This window comes from Artemia franciscana, chromosome 17 (assembly GCF_032884065.1).
Source record: "Artemia franciscana chromosome 17, ASM3288406v1, whole genome shotgun sequence".
NCBI classification, from domain to species: domain Eukaryota; kingdom Metazoa; phylum Arthropoda; class Branchiopoda; order Anostraca; family Artemiidae; genus Artemia; species Artemia franciscana.
Genome location: NC_088879.1, coordinates 15,877,489 through 15,901,429, shown reverse-complemented (window position 1 = coordinate 15,901,429; position 23,941 = coordinate 15,877,489). Strand labels below are relative to the sequence as shown.

The 23,941-nt window shown below is 35.8% G+C and overlaps 1 protein-coding gene and 1 long non-coding RNA gene across 2 annotated transcripts in view; both read right to left on the bottom strand.

Annotated features, from left to right (window-relative positions):
• The window catches only part of LOC136037913 (serine/threonine-protein kinase PLK1-like), a gene marked incomplete at its 5' end in the record, with an annotated part of 80,912 nt that extends 64,152 nt beyond the window's left edge, over positions 1-16,760 (bottom strand). Inside the window, 2 exon segments of the mRNA XM_065720769.1 lie at positions 1,145-1,359; positions 16,644-16,760. Coding sequence (XP_065576841.1) covers positions 1,145-1,359; positions 16,644-16,760 — 332 coding nt within the window.
• Positions 1-23,941, bottom strand: part of LOC136037915 (uncharacterized) — a 343,911-nt gene that overhangs the window by 64,152 nt on the left and 255,818 nt on the right. The gene's annotated exons all lie outside the window — the stretch shown is intronic.

Here is a 23,941-nt window from a genome sequence, read left to right as displayed (position 1 = left end):
TCTAAAGAATACACAAGTACCCTTTTGCTTCACTAGTTTTTCAAAACGGCAGAAATTTTGAATTTTCTTTTAGGAAATAGCCTACTTTTTATCGAAATATATATAATCTCGACGTATTAACGCTTGTCTCAAATATAGCATGTAGCTTATGCTTCCGATTCTAAATGTAGACTAAAGTTTCTATTTTCACATCAGCGCCACCACTCAAGGCTCTCTAGAATCCTTACGCTAAAGGTCTCTCTTTTTAATTCCAAGTGCCAGGATATGTCAGGGAAACAAATATGGCAACATTGCCCAAATTGTTTTGGTTATTGTTTAGCCGTTAAAACAGTATTATGAGGCAGAAGGTGCAGCCACACTACCAGCAACAATGATAAGACGCTACTACATGTGGTATTTTATTTATTCGCTTCCAAAATGAATAGAAAGGTTGAAACTCACTTTAAATGTCTTTAAAGAATGTCATAACACCGTCTGTGCATTTTTTTAAAATTATCTCGCCTATAGGTTCCAGGTAAAGCTTTTTTTGTGAATTGGGGAAACAGTGTTGTCTGAAAGAATTATTCCTTTCGGGATAATCAGTACGGCCTAACGGATTTGCACTAGCCGGTAGTCCGTAAAACTTAGATGTGCGTTTGTCCGACCTTTATTTTGAATATTTATTTTCTTGATAAAACAGAAATTTGTATCAAAGTGCGCAATCTTCCAGCCACGGCCCCTAGCTGTGGCGATTAGATAGTTGACCCGGTTGCCCCCCCCCCTGAATGGATGTGCCTTGAATAAATACTTTAATAAAAAAAAATATCTTATTATGTGCATACCTACGTTCTTTAAACACCTGATCAAACATTATGGTTGTCTAGTTCTTCAACTTTAGGCAATTATACAGTTCAGCCGAAACCTAGCTTTTCTAGACAGATCGGAACCCCACTCTAGATGTAATCTACCCCTCATAGATTCCCTAATCAGCTCAATAAATACAGCTATCAACAGTAATAATAATACAAAGACAATTCTGAACAGCCTAAATTTCAAACTTTTGCAAAAGCTACGCTAATATGACATTTTTACAAATATAATTCCACGAATTCACTCATAATATTTTAATAATGACTGCGGTTGTTAATATGGTCTCCATACTTACACCTTAGCAGTCTCTGTTTCATATTTTGCAGCCAGGCCAAAATCTCCAATTTTCACATCCATTGAGTCAGATAGGAACATGTTTCCTAACTTGAGATCCCTGTGAATAATTCCAGCTGCATGTATATATCGAAGACCTTCCAACAACTGTCGGAGGTAGTAGCGCACTTCCGATTCCAACAACGTCTGCCTGTGCTTCATAACATGAACTAAACTCTGAAAATAATTAGTATACTGTTTAAAATATTAAAGAGGCCGTAAAATTTAAAAATAATTAGCTCTGGAAATCAAACCGAGAACTTTTTACTTCGTAAATAATGGACATTAATTTAAGATTAAAAGATTAAAACAACAGGTACAGACGAACTGGAAGTTAATACCGTAACTGGCAAAAAAAATGTAGTGCTTTCTTGGAGCATGACGGGAATACAAACCTTAACTAGGAGGAGGGGTGTACACAAAGATAATATTCTCGGGTGATTGTTAATTACTATTAATTTCACAGTAAAAATCAACGTGTTAGTGGAAGCAGTGGCACAGCAAAATGTTGTTTTTAATTCACTAAATATTAGAAAATGATTCCTTCTATAGAAAGATCCCAAAATGCAAAATGGGTATTTAAATATATTTGCGCGTGACTAAGCTTCCTGTTGATTGGAAGCGCAATACCTGATATTCATTATTTACCAAACTTACTGGTTTGACATTATACTGTCATTTAACAGTGAAATTTATACCATTGATTAATTGCACAAGTAATGCCTCATAAAAAAAAACTTTGTGCTAATAGATTCAATTTTTTGGCAACAATATCCAGGAGTGCAATTCTTGACTTGACCAATGTTCCAAAGAACTGTCATCATTAATAGATAGATCTTTCATCGCAAGAATGCTTGCACTAAATTGAACAGAAGTTGAGTGGAAACAGTTTTCATGGGCTGAATTTTCTTCTACAAAAAAAAGTTTTCCCTATAACAGCCTAGAGTTCATTGCTGTTGAGTGGTATTGCTGTTTTATCTGCGTTAACCAAAAGCTTTATTGAATGATTTGAGGTAACACATTTTTCGATAAATTCTTAATCGCTGATGTACCCAATCTTTGTTTAGGAAGATAGTGACTTAGCATGAATTCAAATGTTTGGTGCTTAAAAAGTTCCGAATATTTCACAGTCACGTAACTCAGAAGTCCGAAAAAGTGGCATGCATGAAGATCCATCTTGGCACTCTAGATTCTTATAGAAGAACGGTAGAGCAAAACGGATTCGTCCTATAATTTTGCATGGAAAATGAAAGACAATGCTTCCATCCCGGCAAAAGGTAGACGACGCGACAATCATGCATGCAATTGAACCACCCCTCTGGGACACATAAACAACTAAAACAAGAAAGGCTGAATGAATGATTGTAAAAGTATAAACAAAAAACAATTTATTGCGAGCCTTATTGCCTCACTCAGACAGCAGCTTCTTTAAACCCTGAGAGCAGCCACGGAAGCTGCAGGGAGACGCTCACAAACAACTAAGCGAGGTAGACCTTATTTGTGAGTCTTGCAGGAGGTAGCAGTCCGTATCAAAGGCAACAGCTAACAAAAAATAAACTCATTAAACAACAAAACCAAGTTGCAAATAAAAACAATTTATTCCAAATAGAAAATAGTGTCAATTCCATATAGCCATCCCACACACGACATTATGAATGTAACAAAAATAAGACACGAAAGATAAAAAATTAAAGCATATATTGCACTTGGAATGGGAGTAAAGAAAATAATTGTGTTGCCCTTTTATGCATAGCCCCTTCGTCAAATACACTCTATTCAAATATAAACATTTATACATCGCAAGCAGGGCCTTATCCAGCAGGGGGGTATTACCTGGTTTGAATACTCCTCCCAAAATTGTTGTCCGACGCGTAGAAAAAGAAGCAAGAATGCATGCAAACAAATTTTCGTTGCGTTTTGAATTTTCTTGTACCCCCGACTCGAACAAAAACACTGGATATGGCCTTGATTGCATATGTAGTTTTATCAAACAGAAAGATGATTGGCTATAGAAGTTCCTTCGTTTGATAAAAAGGACCTTGCAGTAGAGTTGTCTCTCCTAGGATCAACCTGCAAGCAGACAGAGAGGCTGCAACATTAGGTTGAAATTTATCTTACTCACAATTCTTCAGTTCAAGATCAGTGTATTCACAGCCAAACAGTACAGAGATTCACTCGGTCCTTTCTAGACCAAGGCTTAGAAATCCCCAGTCAAACGCATATTCAGGACCGCCAAACTTAAGTATAGCCCACAGGTCAGCAAAGGAAGTGTTGTCGTTAAAGTGGAGCTAGAAACACACATCTTCAATAAGGTCACTGCCTTTTAATTCTATATTAGCTTCATATTCAATAGAATTACATAACATTTTCTACCTGGAGTTGTGATAATATTACCAACCAGCAGGAGACCCAAAACAATAGGCTATCGTCTCTCATAGATATACCCCAGATGTTACCGTTCGTGAGCAGGGCCTATGCACCTATTCTTTGCATGTGTATCGATGAACCTGCTGATTAAAAAAAAAATATGTAACGAAACAGAAGAATTGAGACAGTCTAGTCGTAGACTTGTCAATGGGCAAGGCTCTTATAATCAGACAAGGGATGAACGGAAAATTCTGCCACTTTTGAATAGAGGATATTTAGTGGCTGGACAACACAATAGTGGCAGTAAAAGATGGGACACCAAACTGATTTTTTTTTTTTTCGTCCAATTATGGCCAATACTACGACCAACTTATATTGTGGAAGTGATGTTACGTAAGGGAAGGGGAAGTAATATTTTCACCGGGCAATGACAATCCTTCTTACGTCTCTGGCTATTCCAGCGGGGGGGGGGGTCGTGCTGACATTACAAATTTTGGACAGTGTCCCTAAATTGTTTTTACAGCACATTTGCCAGAAATCGTTGCTGTATCGTAACGAAACCTGGTAGAAATGAAGAACTAAAATCAAAGTCGAACTTTTTGGGGCCAGGGCCTAAACCCTTTTTGTTTTCTCTTATTCTATATATCTAGCAGAACGGTTAATCAGATCTTAACCAAACTAGGTTGAGTGTCCGGAACCAATGTTCCTTTTGAAGGGGGGAAAAATATGGACACAAACATTCTAGTTATCCGGGTATTTAGAAAAAAAATTATCGGAACAAAAAAAACTTAGTCAGAAGCCACAATTAATGTACTATTTGCGCCTTTTTAAGTACTAAATCGAGTCAACGTGTATGAGGAGGAAGGACAGTGGCCCCTAAATTATTCTCATCAGCACATTCACAAGAAGGGGACGTTGAATTCCAACGAGTAGTTTCTTGTCACGTGCTTCAATAAGAATGACCAACTTGTTTTCAATTAAACTTGGCAGGGATTAGCAGCAAAAGTTTTGGTTATACCTTTAGACAATTTGACTTCAATCCAATGGACAATGTGGCCTATGATACTCCTAAACTATAACTCATGGGTTGAATTCGCCGCGACACTTGACAGAACTCCAAAACCAGAGGTCTAGTTTAGATTGAAAGATGTCTTGTAACATATGTCATCTGGAGAATTTCTCACGAAGTCATGCACCTAGAAGCTTGATTATGATATGTTGAAGGAAACACCTTTTTTTTTTTTTTTTTTTTTCTTTTTTTTTTTTTTTTTTTTTTTTTTTTTTTTTTTTTTAAATTACTTAGCCAGTAAACGGTCTGGGTTCTGAGCCACAAAAATAATAAGACTACTTTTTAATCAATAGTGTGATACATACTGCTATCCAATATTTAGCTACAATCTCTACTTTTATCAACGGTTGGTCGGCTTCCTACTATACATATCTTCATATCAATCTGTTCATTAAGTCTGAGCAGCGTCCGTCATGACATGGATGAGAAAATTCAAGGAGTTTTGATTTGGGCTGATAACTGGATAACCGCTTATACTCTTAATGATTACGACACAAAGATAAGAACATTGTCACGAATTTGTGTGTCAAGATTACCTCTTGAGTAATTAAGAACGTCCCTTGCAAAAGATTTAATTAATGAAGGCCCCTAGAGAATACAAACTACAGCAGAACCAGTCCGTCATTGCGGACGTATGAATTGGACGATATTTTTCCACGATCATGTACTGCGTATACTGGTGCCAATTCACAAAATGCATTCAAGGCCGTATCAGGGGGAGGGGGTTTGACCCCCTTCTCCCCTACAAGTTTTCCGACTCGAAAAACGTCACAAAAGTGAAAATAACAAATTTTGATACTTTTTTAAAGCTTTTCTGTGAACCCCCCACGAAAGACTTCCTTTTGTAACAACCCCCCCCCCCCCCCGAAAAAACTGAATACAACCCTACCCCCAGAAAAAAACTGAATACAACCCTGAAGGAAATTGTAATGAAGATACAAAAAAAATATAGAGAGAGAGTGTTTTTATTTTTTTTAACGATTTTTAAATAAAAACATAAACAAATTCAAAATCTAGGGGTGCAGGTAATTCGTGGAGATTGCTCCCCTTTCATTGGGCTCTTTGGTTGCGTACATTACAAAATGTAGACTTAGAATCAGTAGCTGTTCAAGTTTCAAGCGCAACTCTAAACAGAATATATCATTTAACCTGCATGTTCAATCAAGATCGTTCGGAGCACAATAATACTCGATTCATGCTTGTTGAATCTTACTGATTGGTTTTTACTAATGTAATCCCAACTCGAGTTTCAGAAACCAATACGATTCTAAAAATTGTAAGATGATGATGCTAACTTCTATGCACTTGCTGGATGCCTTCTGCAAAGCTGATGACCAAATTAGTACTTATATCTTATATAATGCGCACTCGAGAACTTGAATCGCGAACATGAGACAATACCCGGTTTTTATGGTGTTTCCATCAGACAATTAGGTTTGGCTCAGTGGAAAACTACATTATAGCTATATTATAATTAAATATTTAGTTGATCAGGTTAGATTAGTTTAGGTTACGTTTTTAATATAATGGGCTCTGGGCAACCCCCCTTCCATAATTCTTTGTTGTAGTTTTCATAATTTTGTTACTAAAGTATTGCATTTTCATTCCATTTTGTTATATTTCATTAGCATTCACCAAACTTCACTTCTCAAGTGTGTATTATACACAGTATTATATTATACAATTTGTTTTATACAATTACAATTTTTTATACAATTTATTTCCAAAAATCAATAATATAAGTACAAACAGTTTTATAGATATATGTAGTTCCGTCAGAAATACAAATACCTTGACCAGATGCACCGGAATAGGGGTTGACCAAACAACTGCTCCTTGACTGACAAATATGGTATAGTAAAAAAACTAAATTATATTTCCGGTATAACCTTTAAAAATTAAATATCCCCCACACTGCCCAATCTAAACATCTTTCCTGTGAAGTCATTTAACAGTTTTGACGGAAGTTGGTTCTTTAATAGGCAAAGTCTCTTCCAAGCCGATCTGGTTAATACACACAGGAAAGTGATTATTTTCGCCTGTAACTAACCTTACGACATCAACATTAACCGCAAAAATAGCTGTACAATTTGTCCGGTTAACGGCCCATATGTGTGAAAAACTGTGAGAAATAATAATTGTTTAGCCATAAGCTGTATATACAGAACAATAGTTACAATCAGGTTTTTAAAAGCTGAATCAATTATACATAATGTCAAAAGTCTACTTGAATAATTTTCACACTAACTCAAATGTGTGATTCTGAAAAATCTAGAATCTAATATATTCATACCCTAGTGACTCCCCCTTCCCCCGCCCCTTAAGTGCCTTCAAAACACGGATCCATATTTTCTTGGAGGACAGGTGTCTTGGCTAAAACAAACTTATTGATTATGTATCCCACTGAGCATAAAAGGGGGAAGATAATAAGGGCTGAGGGATTTTCATAAACCGTCAAGTAGAAACAAGCAGTTCTAATATCAAAGGTATCAATTTAAAAGTATCTCTATCAGCAGAAAAACTAGACATATTTAATTGCTACCCAACGCCAAAACTCCACATCACATTACAGAAACTCCATCGCCACTACTGCCGCAGAAGTGATGGCCACTCATGATACAGCCTTGTGCCAACATTGTCGATATGTTTTCGAACGGCCTGACATAAAAGAACGGTTCAATATGTTAAACTTTACAGAGAAACAGACCATTCTTTAGAATTTGTATATCCCTTGTAAGCCGAAATAGAAAAAAATGCGACTTCATCAAGATTTCCTATTGATTTTCATGGGATAGAAAATCAGATAAGCTAGGGGAACTTGTCAATTGGAATGAATGAGATTTTCTATGGGGACCAGTTTCACATTCGTAGAACAGAATCCCTAACTCTAGCTGATAGAAATATTAAGCAAGACGAAATTAAAATCGAGATCCAAAATATTTTAACAGCAGAAGCCAGCTTTTTAATTTGTATTAAAATAAGTTAATTATTCGCTAATGAAAGGGCCAAAAAATAAACCAGAGAAACATTCACAATGTTAAACAAGAAATTGGGGGATTCTTGTTTTTATTTTATCTGGCAAGGCCATCGGACCTGTATGTGCAAAATGTGGGTAAGTGGACTAAGAGACCAGATTAGCACACGGAATTCTGTTTGTGCTGGCTGAGTCCGCCCCTCCCCCCTTTGTTTAATTATCCGACACAACACTTTATTTTACTGCTAACTACTGCCAACCGGGTAAATTTTAAAATTACGAGTTCTGGTTCTTTCTTAAAATTTACGATAAGATGTTTAGGGAAAGTCCTTGTGTATTACTTGTATGAGTCTATAAAGCAAGTAAATTAATCCACTAAGAAATTAAATAAATAGCTTGATGAATATGTATCAAGTACTCCTGTCTTGCAAGACCATGAGAATGGAAAGGCGGTCTAGTACTTTTGTCCTATGCCCCCCCACACTTCCAAATTTTACGACTTTCCCCGTAACTCAACGTTTATGAGTTTTCTAAATCCAACAGCCCAACCCCCGAACTAAAAACTCGTGTATATGCCCAAGGACGTATCTAAGGGGGAAAGGGGTTTGAATAACACCCCACCCGAGATTTTTGTCCGACTTGTAAAAAACGTAAGAAAAATGAATATAAACAAATTTCTTATGCATTTTTAAATTTTTTATACCCCCCCTCCCGACAAAATTCTGGAAACGGCCCTGTACGTGCCTGTCCTATGGTTTCAAGTCTAAAAAAAAACAAAAAACTTAGAAACAATGGGGAATTTTTTCCAAGACAGTGGAATTCGATTCAGTGGATATTTTGGCCCTATGTCAAAGAGCCGTCTTCAGCACAACACCAGATATATATATATATATATATATATATATATATATATATATATATATATATATATATATATATATATATATATATATATATATATATATATATATATATATATATATATATATATATATATATATATATATATATATATATATATATGGTTCTTTGACATAGGGCCAAAATATCCACTGAATCGAATTCCACTGTCTTGGCAAATTTTCGGTAACAAAGTTACGTTCGGTAACTTTGCTTGTTTTGGAAAAGTTAGCTAACGAAGGCAGGAGTACCAAAAGGAGAAGGCAGAGAGATTTCGTATATGTTTCTCCCAAATTGCATCTGGGGAACAGAATTTATTTAAGCTTTATTTGACATAGAAAAGCCAGGAATAACAATAAATTCCCCCTAATATTTGTTTTTCAACCCCTAGATCTTGAAAAACACCTATTTTGTATTTTCAGCGGGAAACACCTTATTTGTTAAGTATATTTTGATCCCCCTTTCCAAACTTTTTCGTGAACATGCACACAATAAGTACTGTGCCACAACGACCCAGCGCTATAAGCCTCTCTACCCTGTAAATGTTCCTGATCTCCCTTTTTCAATTTTCTCCAGTCTTTTTTTTTTCAATATAAACTTCAAATGGAATTGAGCGTATTACCATCATTAAGGAAAAATAAAGGTACTTATGTATCAGCGTATTTCTGTATGTAATTCTTTCCGTATTTCCGTATGTAAGATCTACGAAAACTGGTTTCACAGCCACAAAGTCAGATGACTGGTGACAGAATGAATTGGACTTGAATAGTTTGGGCTATATATTTGCACATTGGAAGGGGGGGGGTAAGGTTAGGCTAATTCACCCCACCCATCCCCCTAACGTGCAAATATATAGCCCAAATCATATTTTTAAATAAACCAAAGTATTATATTTTCATCATATTTTAGTATATTTCATTAGGATCAACCTAACTTCACTTCTCGAGCGTGTACTGGCTAATACGGAAGTACCAAATTACTTCTATGAGTGGATTATTTTAGAAAAATGAGAAGCGGTAAGGGGGTTAAAGTTCCAGACTGGAATTGCGTTTTTATCAATGTCAATGCCACATAGAAGACAAATTTAGCTTAAACGGTCTCTTTCACGAATTTAGTGACGATAAAATCAAAGCAAGAGCCGGTTTTCCGGCAGGACAATAGTTTTCTCAAAACCACCAAGCTAGTCACTTTGTGTCACTATGCTGAACTCGAATACTTCGAAGAGATTTTCTCACGGTTCAAACAGGAAATGACATGGTTATAATCAAAACCGCATTTTTTGCTTTTTGAATCTTCGATAGATTTAGGAAAGATTTTTTTGCTTTTTGAATCTTCGATAGTTTTAGAAAAGATTTTTAACCACTTTGCTTTTATGTTTCTTTCATTTGTTATTGCGCCATTCAGAGGCAAATATGTCCAGGTCCAGAGAACAGTGTAGAAAAGACAGAAGATTCATACCTGGTTCCAATTTTAGTTCCAGTTTTCATAATTTTTTGTCCATAATTTTGAGAAATAAAGGAGACTTTGTCAGATTGTAATTCAGAATCCCAATTGGGCAAGCTAATGCTAAGCCCCCCAGAGTTGGACCCGTTGTGTATTAATTATTTAAACTATGACAACCAAATAACACCTAATTCTAACAGAACATCTTCAAAAGAATAAAGGAAGCAGTGGCGTCATTTAGTGGGGAGGGGTACATGAATTCATCATATAGGGAGCAGATCTTGAAGAGTGCGTTATAAATTACGTACATACAGTCGTGCCCCTTCGCCAAAGAAAAACAAAGCGTAAATTTACTGAGACTGCGAGTTTTCTGCCTTCTCACCCCCCCCCCTCTTCCGAAGAAAAACGTGAGTCAGTGTTTAACGAACAATGAAATCAAAAACTGGAATTCTAAAAAATATATTAAGGCTGGACAAACCAGTAAACCCCAAGAAAAGAATTAGATGGTCTTCATTTCGATTATTTTTTATATCATTCTTAAGTGTTTCAGACATTCACCAATTTGCAGACATTCACGGCAACTTGTATAGTGCATTAAAGAGGCAGGGCTTGTTCATGGAGCGGAAAATGATAAACTAAACTAATTTAAAAAGTCAATAGAAAAAAAACCCTCGGAAAAGGCCAATACATCCAAAGCCAGTTATTCAAATATTATTTTTCTTTAATATTTTTCTTGAAATAGACCAAATCAATAGAATGTGTGTTTCATCATCTAAATAATCCTTAGTGTTAACCTCCCCTCCTCCTTCTATGTGTACAAAACATAAGAAACTTTTGTAAATCCAGTAAGGATCAAAATTCGCCCTCTTTGTGATTCCAACAAATAGGGAAACAATCCCTGTAGCAGTCTAACGGGGGTGGTATAGTAATTTAAACCACCTGCTACAGTATATTCACAAATCCCTTTTAGTTTGAACACCTGTTTTCACAAGGGGGACTGTTTCATGAATGGCGTCTTTGATGTCAACCCTTGAAACCACTCTCAGACATATGAGGACGGACAAACAAGTACTTTGAAATAATATTGAAGAAGAAATAAAGAACGCAGGGTTATTACTCTCTTCTTCCGGATAGGTACACTGAGGTTTGAGATGGGCAGTTGCCCCCCCCCCCTGCTCCATTGCAAATTACGCCCCTACTCTTGTATTAACTACATTAAAAAGAATTTCCAGCTAAGGACAAATTTTAACTACACAACTTCAGAAACCAACCTTTCTCATAAGCTATTTTGTCAGGTCATAAGCTCGATTTCAATAGTCATATTCAAATTCTGCAATAGATGCTAGTGGGGAGGAAATTGCAGAACTAATCCAAATGAATTCGCTAGTGAAAGCAATTTTTTCTGGACTTAAAAGGGATCTCCGAGATCAAGAACCCGTTATCAATACAATTTTTAAAATAGTATATTAATTTTTTTTTGTCCATGAATATAAACTTTCTCCCTGAAACGAGATATCAGAAACCTGGCACGTACGCAGGGGGGGGGGGCTTCGAGCCCCCGCTCCCAGAAATTTTGTGAAATACTTAATTTATCCATGGTTACTTGGGATTTCGGGCAAAAGTAGGACATTTATTAAGAATCTAGATACGTGTGTGAAGCCTTTTTTGGGGGATTTTACAGCATGCTATTATCCGGTCAAATCACTGCCCAATTATTAACCCACTTTTTACCCTCCTTGACGTAATTAACAATTGTAATATTATTTATTTTTTTTTGTAAAGAGAGTTTGCTTTCCACAGCAAAATAGGATTATCCTTGATATTAGGGCGTTTATCTCCCCTTTTCAGGATAAAGTACAGCTTTTAATGGATCAATTTTGGAAACTATCATTTTTCATTAAAATCTACGTTTTTGCGATTGAAGAACTACCCCCCCCCCCACACCATCCATATTGCACTGTTAACCCTAAAATTTCCCTTTCAGTGGGATTTAATAGATTAATCACTGGTTCCAAGTCGCTATGAACATAACCTGAGCCTAAAACGTACTTTTGAGGCTTCAGTCTTCATCCCCCCATCCGCTACAATACTACAGATTAAAGTTAATCTGTATTTTCCGATATACGGGCCTTTTGCATTACTAAATAAAAAAAAGTGCTACTTTATATCTGCTATTTCGAAGGTTCTGCCCCCCCCCCCCCGAAAAATAATTCCTGCGTACGTGCCTGTCAGAAACTGTTAATGGCTTTTTTACCGTTCGAATAATAATAATAATAATAATAAATTCAACAAAAAATGCTTATTTCAGAAAATTCAGCTTCAATTTGTTTTTATACAGTAAAATAATGGTCTATATGCACTAGCATTTCTTCAAAAAGCCTTAAGCGTTAAAATGCAAAGAAATGTTTTAGACTCTTAAATCAAGTCAAATCTACGAAAATGTCTCAATTTTTTTTCAGTAGCACGATGCACACAAGAATCGGGAGGCTTTGAGCCCTCTCCCCAGGAAATCTTATTTTAGTAGACGATTTTCCCTATATGTTCTCCTATTTCCGTGTAAATTCGCCCATTTCTCATTTTTCTATTTTGCGGTAGGCTACTTGAAGCCCCCCCCCCCCCAAAGAAAAATAATAAACGTCAAAAACCGAAGATCATTCCTGTGAACGGACCTACATACAAACAAATTGGTTTTCAAAATAAAGAAAAAAAAAGTTGTTTATCACTTCCATATTGTCATTGCTAGCGGATATTCGTCAGGTAGTAGACTTAATTTGGGGGTTCAAAATAGTAAGGCTGCATTCTTGAAGTTCGTTATGAGAAAAAAAACTTAGTCAGCATTCATAAATAACGCAGATAAAATACATTTCCTCGTTTATTTTTTAAAATACAAACATTCGTAAAACAATGGGCTATTGGTAGCGAAACGTGTTTCCGTTTGATGTAACTCGAGATTGCGTTCTTATTTACTTAGGTCAAAATTCCCTAAATTGTTTTAGTTTAGATTATTTAGGTTGAAATATTATTTACTTATTAAATAGGTCAGTAGTCTGATGTTCTTTAGACCCCACAAGCAGCGTGAAAAGTGTAGCCACTAACGTATTGCGAACAAATCCTGAAACTGCCCTCCCTCAAGTTTTCTGGTATTTAGCATAAAAACTATGCATTTTTCTGAGCTTGATTGCATCTACATATATATTTATAGAAATTGTAAGGTCTGACTTAAATTCAACCAAAACTAACAACAGCCATATCTAGATAGATGTCTAATTTTGCAAGTCTTTAAAACAAACTAAAATACTACTACTACTATTAACAACTTACTGCAATATCAAGCCGCCTCAGGGCAACAAAGCTACATATGCTTCTCCTCCATCCTAATCTATTCAAATCCTCCCTCTTTACACCCTCCCAAGAAGTTGCAATTTCCTTTAAATCCATCCTTTTGACATCCTCCCATCCTATTTGGGGACGACCTACTTTTCGTTTGGCCCTAGATGGTTTGTCGAAAGGACAATCTTCGGCAATCTGTCATTCTTCGTCTGCAGAACGTATACTAGCCATCTCAATCTTTCTCTCATTATGGCCCTGGTAAACGGAATTGAACCATGTTTGTCCTACAGTTTACAGTTTTAAATACGATCAGTCTCACGGGTACCCAAAACAATGCGTAGACAATTTATCTGGAAAACATTTAGCAAATCCTCCACCGTCTTCCGGTGCACCCATGCTTCAGAACCATACACCGTGGTTCACTGTCAGCACCGTTGTTTCCAATATTCTAATCATAGTAAAGAATTTGAAATTCTAAATTTATGAACAATCTTTCAGAAAACAGATTCTTAGGTCTATAGCCCCTTTTTCAATGGAAAGAAAATGCAGATAATAATTACAAGCTGAAAATCCATTCAGCTTAGAAATCCTATAATTTTAATGTTTTAAAAGCCAAGTTTTTAAACAAGATAGAATTCCAAACACCAAGAATGTAATAACCTTGAGTCTGAGCAAAGAAATCGAACACAGAGACAAATGCATTTGGGCTCAGCACATCACATACTCACAAACTTGCAATTTAAAAAAAAATTCTAAAAATTGACGTATACCTTATAATAAAACATAGGAAGTTGATAAAAAGCAAAAAAAAAGCCTATCGACTTCCACTATTAAATTGGGATTCACTTAACTTCCCTATTGAAAGTTTCGTTATGAAAGATAACACCAGTTATGGTGCCAAGTGAGAGGCCTATGACGATCCAGGCCCACCATTCTGGCTAAGCTAAAAATAAAACTGAAAAGTTTTGTGCTTATGTACTCTATATTCTACTTGTTTTAATAGTTCTTATCTGAAGTTTATTTCTTAAAACTGTCATAGCATGACATTTTCGGTCATGACAGAAAACTGGGCTTTAAATTGACTTTAAAATGGATTGCAATTAGATGGAACTAGTGGCACAATTAACACATTTAGTCAGCGATGTTCTATCCTATAGTAAGAAGCCTATTTTAATGCCCGGACCAGGTACATACCAAAAATTTTTCAGTTGGAGGGGGGTGAACCTTCAATTATAAAAGAACTGGTTTTATTTGATTTTATGAATATGAAATGCCTAGAAAGGTACCTAGGTGTCATCCCGACCGCACTGAAGTTCTTGATCTGGGTGAAATCGGTTACTCTGTCTGTCGGAGATAATTAGCTTAGCCTTAGTGAGATAAATTACTGCGCAGGAGGTATATTTTAATTAAATATCTAATATTTGGTTATTTTTATAAATATCTAGTTGGTTTGTTTAGCTACTTAATATATTACGCTCTGGGCGACTTGTTTTCCATAATTCTCTTTTGTATTTTCCATATTTTTGTTACTAAAGTATTATAGTTTCATCAGATTTTGGTATATTTCGTTATGATTAACCTAACTTCACTTCTTGAATGTGGTCAGGATAATACGTAAGTACCCCTAGAAATTCCAGAAAATCTATGATTTCAGGGTGGCCCAAGCCCTAAAGCCCTTTCCCTCTGGATACATCCCTGTTCTATATTACTCTAACCTCCTCCAAATCTTTGGAAAGATATAATAAATTAATAAGTTGCAATGAGCTTTTGCCCTGCATTGCAACTTGCAAGAACCTTTACAATGCATTTCTTAACCTATTTGAGTGTAATATTACCAAAGAATTCGGCATTAAGATTATCTCTCATTGCGGATCACTTCAAACATCATAAGTAGTCTTCAGAGCCAGCATTGGGAAAACACCCACTTCTAGCTGAGAGCTTTATTAGTGCAAAAGCATAGTAGTCAATCATTGAATAAAGCATTCACAAAAAGCGTGAAGAAAGGAATATCCGGAATTCTCACTCCACCCAATAGCCTAACCGGTTCTGTTCTTTGTTTGAAATAAAACGAAGCTGGCTTAAAAGCCAAATTGTTTTAGGACAAGATTAAGCATGGAGAAGTTGAAAAAATCAGTTCGGATGTTCGTCAGACTCTGCGAGTTTGCAATTACAAATAAATATGGCCAAAATTAAACGAAAAAATAATTACTGTTAACTTATTTGTTTATTTTCTTCTTGAAGCTTGTGCATTTTCTTCTTTAAACTTGTTAATTTTCTTCTTTAAATCAAGTGGTTGCAAACCATAGGAGTAAGTAAAACAGTTCAAAATAGGATGAAACCTTTTTACTGACAGTGAATAGATAACAAATTATTTAACTGGATATTTCGAACACATATACAGTGTTCATCATCAGCAGTAAAACAGTTTTACTGCTGATGATGAACACTGTATATGTGTTCGAAATATCCAGTTAAATAATTTTTTATCTATTCACTGTCAATAAAAAGGTTTCATCCCTATTTTGAACTGTTTTACTTTCGTCATGGAAAGGCAGTGTGGTCTTCGAAGTTACCATAGGAGTAAATAATTCTTCGCCTTCATCCTGTCTTCTATTCCTCTGACCTGTTTTCAACTATCCTCAAGCACACTTTCGTATCTAACCTTAAAGGGATCCATTACAAAGATTGCCAAACATTTTTTTTTCTTCTAAAAACATTTCAACGCACCTTTAAACATATCCACAAAAGTCACTAAAACGAAACTTAAATTTTGCCAGCGTCAAAATTCGACCTTTATGTTTTGTTTATCTTTATGTTTTAATTTGCACTGCTTGATCAAGAATCAATTTTCCTTAATAAATACTTCAATCCACATTCCTAAAAAATAAAGTTATTCTCACAGCCATAGCGGCCCGGTGGCAACCCTGAAAGCCAAATGAGCTAAACGATCTTTGGAACTTATTCATGACAGACTCTACTTGAGTAGAGGTGGTAGCATGATTTCCAGATCAGCTCGGGTAAAAGCAGTATTCCGTTTTCTAGTTCCCCACGAATTGAAGCAGTAACACGTATTTTAATCCAAGTTGAGTAAAAAGAGTAGCATGTCTTCTAGTTCTACACGAGTAAAAGCAGTATCACGTGTTCCAGTCCAACTCAAATGGAGTACTAGCAAATCTTCCCACTCCAAATAAATGATAGCTTTTAGAAGATTTACTCGGTGCCTCAGAATTGCACAAAAGGGTCTTTTATAAAGGTCTCATCGGAGTTGCAATTAAGATTTATAATAACATTCCGATAACATTTTGTAAGATATCTTACAATAATTATGTAAAATAATAAGTTGAGACAAAATCAAAAGGTGCTGAAATAGAGACTTACTTTTCTAGGACAATTTTCAAGAATGATATAAACATTTTCGTCATCTTCAAAGCAACGGTAGAATCGGACTACATGTCTATGTATGAGATCTCTATGAAGTTCAACTTCCCTTGCAATCTGGAAAAGAGAGAGAATGAAAAAGACAAGCAACCAAAATGTATAGGCAGAATTACTGACATGAATGGAACGGGTAAACAAATGGAGTAGCTAAGAACACCCATTGGGAGAGAGGAAAGTCAGAGGAATCCCTCCTGGAAGACCAAAATATAAAACAGTCCGAACTTCAGTATTACCCAAAAAAACTGTCCCCCCCCCCGCAAAGGAGAATCCCTTCATGCCCACCTCAATTGAAAAATTCTTACAGGCAACACTGGTTATAACTAAAAGGAACACAAGTAATCGAGTCTTATAGCCGACAGCCAAAAGCATTCTTTTTTCACAAAATAAACCTCGAATTCATTTTATTAAAAAATAAATCAGCTCATAAACGGTTATTAAAATGAAACTTATCAGGCATGTACCTAGAATGGCCTCTTGTCTCACGCCAAAACCTCACGACTTTTAAGATTGATTCCATAATTTGCAAATTTTATATCATTCATGTTTTCTTTAGTATTTCAAAGATTTTTTCGAGTGGGGGCTCACTTTCCGCCCCTGGTGTATATCTTAGAAGACCAAACATGCTGTAGAGTTTCACTACGGTTAGCACAGTTTCTGCCACACTTGGCCATATGGTGTACGTAATTTCTTGAAGTAGAACCCCTCGAATTTTCCCCAGCCCAGTTATATAAGACATTTGAAATAATTCCTACCTATTGGACTTGGGTAGCCACAATTGATAGATTCTGGAAGATTTTTCACACATTCATATATTGCGATGGGGTTGTCAACCACGGGTCTAGAATAATCTAAACTCATAACACTCTTACTTTTCTGTAATTATTTTGATTGCCAACATTCACCAAAATATTATGCCCACAAACGGTTAATATAAAACCTAAATATGGTTGTCCTCACTCTCATACACGACTACATTTTCGTGAATTTCCTGACAAAAGACAAATTACCTTGTCTTCAGATCTTTACAAAAGACTAATTGTGATCAATCGTCTCATAGGTAAAACGTATTTCACGATCAATAGAACAATTTAAAATGACGTGAAGGTTCAGCCAGGGGCAGGGTTGGGGATTTGACAGAGTTCAGTTTTGAAAAAAAAAGCGTTTCGTTTCACGTAAGCATGCGCTCATATTTTTAACCTAACTCAACATAGCACAAGGAGAAATCTATAAAGAACAGCCTAACTTAGTCCAGGATCAGATATATATATATATATATATATATATATATATATATATATATATATATATATATATATATATATATATATATATATATATATATATATATATATATACCTGAATGACCTTATATTGGCTTATAATGTTCAAATCTCTTATTTGAAAATCTGTTTATTTTGCACTTTCCAGATGCAGATTGATAAAGAGTTCAGGGTAAATTTAACGTTGGAAAATCTGCATATTCCATGCTAAGCTTTATATTATGTTCATACAAGGATGATGTATGAACATACATTATGTTCATACAAGAAGAACTTGTTATTGATTTTATTCCTGGTAGGGGCATGAGACAGAGGTTCGGAAAACGCAAAGAATGGGCGATTTACATAAAAAAGTATAAAAACATATGGCAAAAATAGCCAAAACTTAACGTTTTAGTGATTCGAGGGTTGTTCAGACCAAAAAATAACTCCCACCCCATGGTGCGCACCTCCCCTGGAAATAGATTCCCTTGGCAAGAACGCCTTCTCCCGATTAGAAGGCAAGAATGTACGCAAGGGGTAGGGCTCAGGCCCCCAGCCCATGAAATTCTAAAGTTTTCCGAATATCTATGTAGATCTCATTCAGATTATCGTTTTTTTTTTTTGCCCCTCTGAAAAGTTTCTGCGCACGTGTCAGGTGGAACGGTAAGCTTGTAGAAATTGTCTATGAAGAAAATGGTAACGATGGTCTTTTTGCCAAAAGGATCGTTTTATTAATGTTAAGAGCTCTTAATGTTAGAGATATATATCTAGTTGGGCTATATTTGTGCAGCTTTTCCCTATGTTTAGAGAGTTGTCGCTTTTATACTCCTTATTTAACCAGAAAAAAAGTGCCATGCTGTGTCTTTTATTCCTCGATAGACGCTTCAGTACCAAAACAACGAAAAGATGTTCTTAAATGCTTTCAAGATTACCACAACATCACCAATGACTTCCTTTAACATATTATTACTACTCAGTTAATTGTGGGAAAATAAGAAAACGGTAAAAACGCCGGGCAGCCTTTCATGAAGGGGTTAGATGATGGATTGCTATGCTGCTATTATCGTGGCATACCCCTGGTCTCGCTTATTAAACTCCATTTAAGGTTATTACCAAGGCTTGAAAATAAGTATGGTTCTTAAGTCATTCTTGACATCATGTCAGATTAAATGGGGGCGCAGATAGACAATCGTTTGGCAATCTACTTTTATCCCCTTATCCTTCATACAACTTGTTTTTACTTCAAAAGCTTCCACATAAAATGCCAAATTTACCCGGAAGAGTCAATTATAGATTAAGTAGAACCAACAGAAACTTCTCAGGTACCAAGTTTTCAGGGAGGGGCAAGAGCTACGATCATTTGGGGAGTAAATTCTAAAAAGAAAAACTCAAACTCATTTCTCCGTCCCCATCACCTTTAGAAGAATTTCCCCCTTTATTACAAGCATTTACTGTTTGAATTGACTTCCTGGTGGTCCCCCAAACGATGTCCTGAACATAACTAAGAGAGCCGGCCCAATTTTCATGTGGGGAACTTATTGCGTCAAGTTACCTCTTTCTTCTTTTCTTTTCTTTTTTTATCCAGAATTGGAACATCTTTTTTTTTCAGTGTCTTGTTCTATGAAAGAGAAATATTTGCTGGGAAATGCTTCGAATAAAGTGCAAAGTACATAAGCGACCTGGAAATAATTATGAAAGGCTACATTTACCACGTCTGTCAAAAACAGTATTTTAGTGCACGGTGGAATTCTTTTACGATTATTATATAATAATAGAACATTTAACCTAAAAATAGAAAATGGTTTACCAAATAATGAAACACTGTTTTTTAGATCCGACTGCCTATTCATAGAAATTAAGAACCCAGATTAGAGAAATAAATAGAACCCACACTAAGCCCATCTCAATATGCATTTATCAAATGTGTTATAACAATCAGTTGGGTAAACACTAAGCCTTTAAAGTGTGTAGTATAATTAATGGGCAAAATGAAAAACCTCGGAGTCTGAATTATGTGACAGATCTTCCTTCACAGTCTTAGGCCTTGAGGATACTTTTTATGGATACTGAACCGGCAAAGAAAAATGCAATCAATGGTTCGTCCCCTCTATAAAGAAATAAATGAGATACTGACTAGCCAAGTCCCAGCTTTAAACGCTAAAATATGAACTAGTAATAGGATCTTTGGGCGAGTAAACATGTATCTGGATTTGAAGAATTCGAATCAATAAGAGGTTCGGCGTTGCCATCGCTTTGAAGTAAACTGTACCATTGTTCCGACAAAAATTGTACCACCACAGGATAACTTGTATCATCTGAACAGCAGGTTAAAAACTTGACATAGCAAGAAGGTGTTCAATAAACTAAAACGGGAACAGATATCGGAGTAGGAGAGGAGCAACTAAAACCTAAAAATTTCCAAATGCACCGTATTGCACCAGAACCTTTAAATTGTACCAAAAACGGTGCAATTGTTCTGCGTTAGCAACGCTGGAGATAATCTGGATGTGGATTCCAAAACTCTCTAATGCGTCATGAATCTTATCAAATTTCAAAACTTAATCCTTATAGCGTTATGTATTTATTGACTGCAGGAATTTGATGTGATACAAATTTTAAATTTTTCCATTATGACTTGTTTTCAATAGTTTAAATTTGTTTTAATAAGGACATATGAGCCGCTCAGAAGTTGAATCAATAAGATTAGTAAGAAAACAAGCAGAGAAAGCTCAATAGCAACACAAATTACATGCTTTTGTTTTAGTATTAGTTATTTGGCAAATAATAGCCAAATTTTAGGAAACGGGCGTAACACCACATCGAAGATAATAAAGTTTTTTCAGACTTAGCCAGATAGTAATTTGTATTACAAAATTATTTTGAAAAATGCCTGAAATCGCTCAAATATAAGTCAAACTGAAATTAAGATTAGGCTTACATCATTCAAATCACCACAATTGAAAACCCTAAACTGGAGGCCTACCGAACCCCACCTTGAACAACAATGAATAATGTTTGCATTGCTGGTAGTTCTTTATAGTATTGATTAGGTCAAATTGACTTTTAGAAAAAAAATTATGTGTTTTATGAATATTTTTGTAGCCCCCTTCCCCCACAGAAAATATCCCCATAACAAAATCCTAGACTCATCCTTGACTTCAAGGTTCGATATAGCTTCTTGAGGAGAGTGATAGTGAACCTACAAAACGGAACAAGACAAATTATACCATTTTCGTGACAGCTTACAAATTTTCTCTACAGGCGATTAACTTAGAAAACAAATAAACTAATCTTTATCAGCTCTAATAGAACTGTGCCCCTTCCAATTCGAGACTTCTATCAACAACACGAACACAAATAGGACACGGATTCCCCTTATGTATGTCCATTACTTCATAATTTATGTGTTGTTATTACTGCAGTGGTAGAGATTATGTCCATCATTATAGAAAGACATTCAAAAATATATGTACAATCTTTAATGCTGGTTCTCGGGATATCCTATTATGGTATAAATATTAATATCCCACTTAGATTTGGAGGATCTCTTCCGTTATACCTGTATAACTTTTTACACGTAGATTAAGTTGCTTCAATTTGTGGGCATTAAGTGGAAACATAAGTGTCGCATGTCAAAATACATGGGGAACATATAATTGTTGCTATGTTTGAATGATGTAAGAAATCCTAGAAATTTTAAAATGCTTCATTCCTAACGGAACATCACTTTACCCTCTGCCCCATTAATAAGCAAATATATAGCCCAAGTTATATATTTCACATGCTTTTTGCAATACGACAGTCATTTGTTTCAGCTTAATACCCGTAAACGACTAAAAATATTTTAAATAGTGGTATATGTATAAAGGAAAAAAATGTGAGCAGGATATTAAAGCAGAGGGAAAAACTTTCTCGTATGAATACTAAATAGTGCATATACCGATCACGCGATTCTCTGCCTTGGACCGGGGGTGCAAAGCGCGGTTGAGGGCAAATCATCCGACGCGTCCGTGTTTTCCCCCAGATTTCTGCAGGTACCAGGAAATTTGTTTGTGGCAAGAAAAAGAGGGGATATAGACTGAAAAAACCTATTTCACTTCTTTTTGAAAGTTTGCCTGTTTTTGGAAGTGATTATATAATTTTTGAACCCATTGAAAGGGTTAGGTCTCTCTGATCCTCCCCTATATTGCGTCCTTGTTGTGAACAAGGAATTGAAATAGCAAATCAACTTTCTGAACTTAACCGCACATTGCATGACATTTGAAAGACAGGTATGGAGCAATATCGCCACTAGTTACTTCTGACCTATAAAAAAAATTGGTAGGCCATTTTTTTTAGATCTGACATCTTTCAGTGGTTTTGATTGAGTTTTTTTTTCTCGTTTTCTTTTTAAGAAAGAAAGGGTTTATTCATCAACAATAAATATAACAAAACCTGAAGCAAAGCTTGAAAGTCAAGGTTTAGAGCCCAGTCCAGGGTGAAAATGTCATGAATAAACTCTACTAGATTACCACCTGAAATTTACCTACATATTTGGCTGGTGACCTTAACTTAACTGTCAATTCCTAAAACAACCACGTGATGTTTTACGGAGGGTACCTGAAACCCTTCTACCAAGAGAGGATTTCTCATTTAGTCGGTAGGTTTCCGATGTTAACAAAGGAGTATATACTCTGCCTTTTTTTCTTCTTCTCCATATCTGTCGTCCTACATTCACTGTCAAGACCACCACCACATTTTGAAATACTTTTTAGACCTTTTCCTTTTTACCTATAGCCTACCATTATTTAATCTTTTTTTCTTTTTTTTTGTCGTTTACGGGTACTAAGCTGAAACGAAAGAGGGAACTATGACAAAATGCACGAAAAATGTAGAATTTGGGCTATATATTTTTAGGTTAGGGGGGGGGGGGGTAAAGTGAGGTGCTTTTAGGAATGATACAAGTATAATAGCATACTTGTATATTTCTTAAAAGCACTTACATTCTACTTTACCCCCTCCCTGTTCAAATATATAGCCCAAATTAAATATTTCATTGCATTTTGCCATACGTCACACTTTTGTTTCAACTCAATACCCCTGAAATGCTACAACAAGGGATCTTGAGCAGTGGTATAGGTATGACGGAAAAGGTCCTACCTTTTTCTGGTATGTTCATTAAACAGTCAGGGGGAAAACACCCCCTCCTTCGAAAGTATATTTGTGATTCTTCATTTTAAAAATCCTTGCTCCCCGCCTGTATTTTCGTGAACTGGCGCCCAAGTCTGCTGCGCCCCTGTCTTTCTGAATAAGTAAAAGGGGAAACTTCAACAGAACCAATTTATTGCACTGAATGCAAGGCAGTATCTCGCACTGTACCCGTGGGCAGGGTTGCCACCTGTAGCAGGAAAGTGCTATTTTAGCACTATTACAGTCAATTTTTTTGTCTGAAGCACCGAAAATCGCTGTCTAGCACACACATTTGGGCAATCGTAGCACTTTAGGAACTGACCGTAGTGACAACCCTGTCTGTGAGCTACTAAACTATTCGATTGATAATTAGTCCGGTTCAGTAATACCTCGGGAAGCTTTGCAATCTTACAGATATTAAAATCTTATTATAAATTAAAAGGTCTGTAGATTCAAGTGCAAGTATTTACAGCAAGTCACGATTTTTCAGTTTGCCTTGAGCAAGGAATCCTAAAATAGTAGTAATATATTAATTTTGTGACAATTCAAAGCATAGGTTTCTCACTTTAACTGCACCTAACAAATAAGAGTGATTTAAACTTTCAAACATTGTATTTGATTGAAATCTACTGAATGCTTTATCCAACGTCGGGATCAAGGTTGTCATACATCATAACACAAAAAACACGTGATATCAGGACTTAGATACTTGTATTATGCAAAATCAATTTAATAACTAATGTAATTTGATAACAAATGCAATTCACTTTTTAATCTTTTCTTTATTCGTGGGTTTGTGGTCAGCGG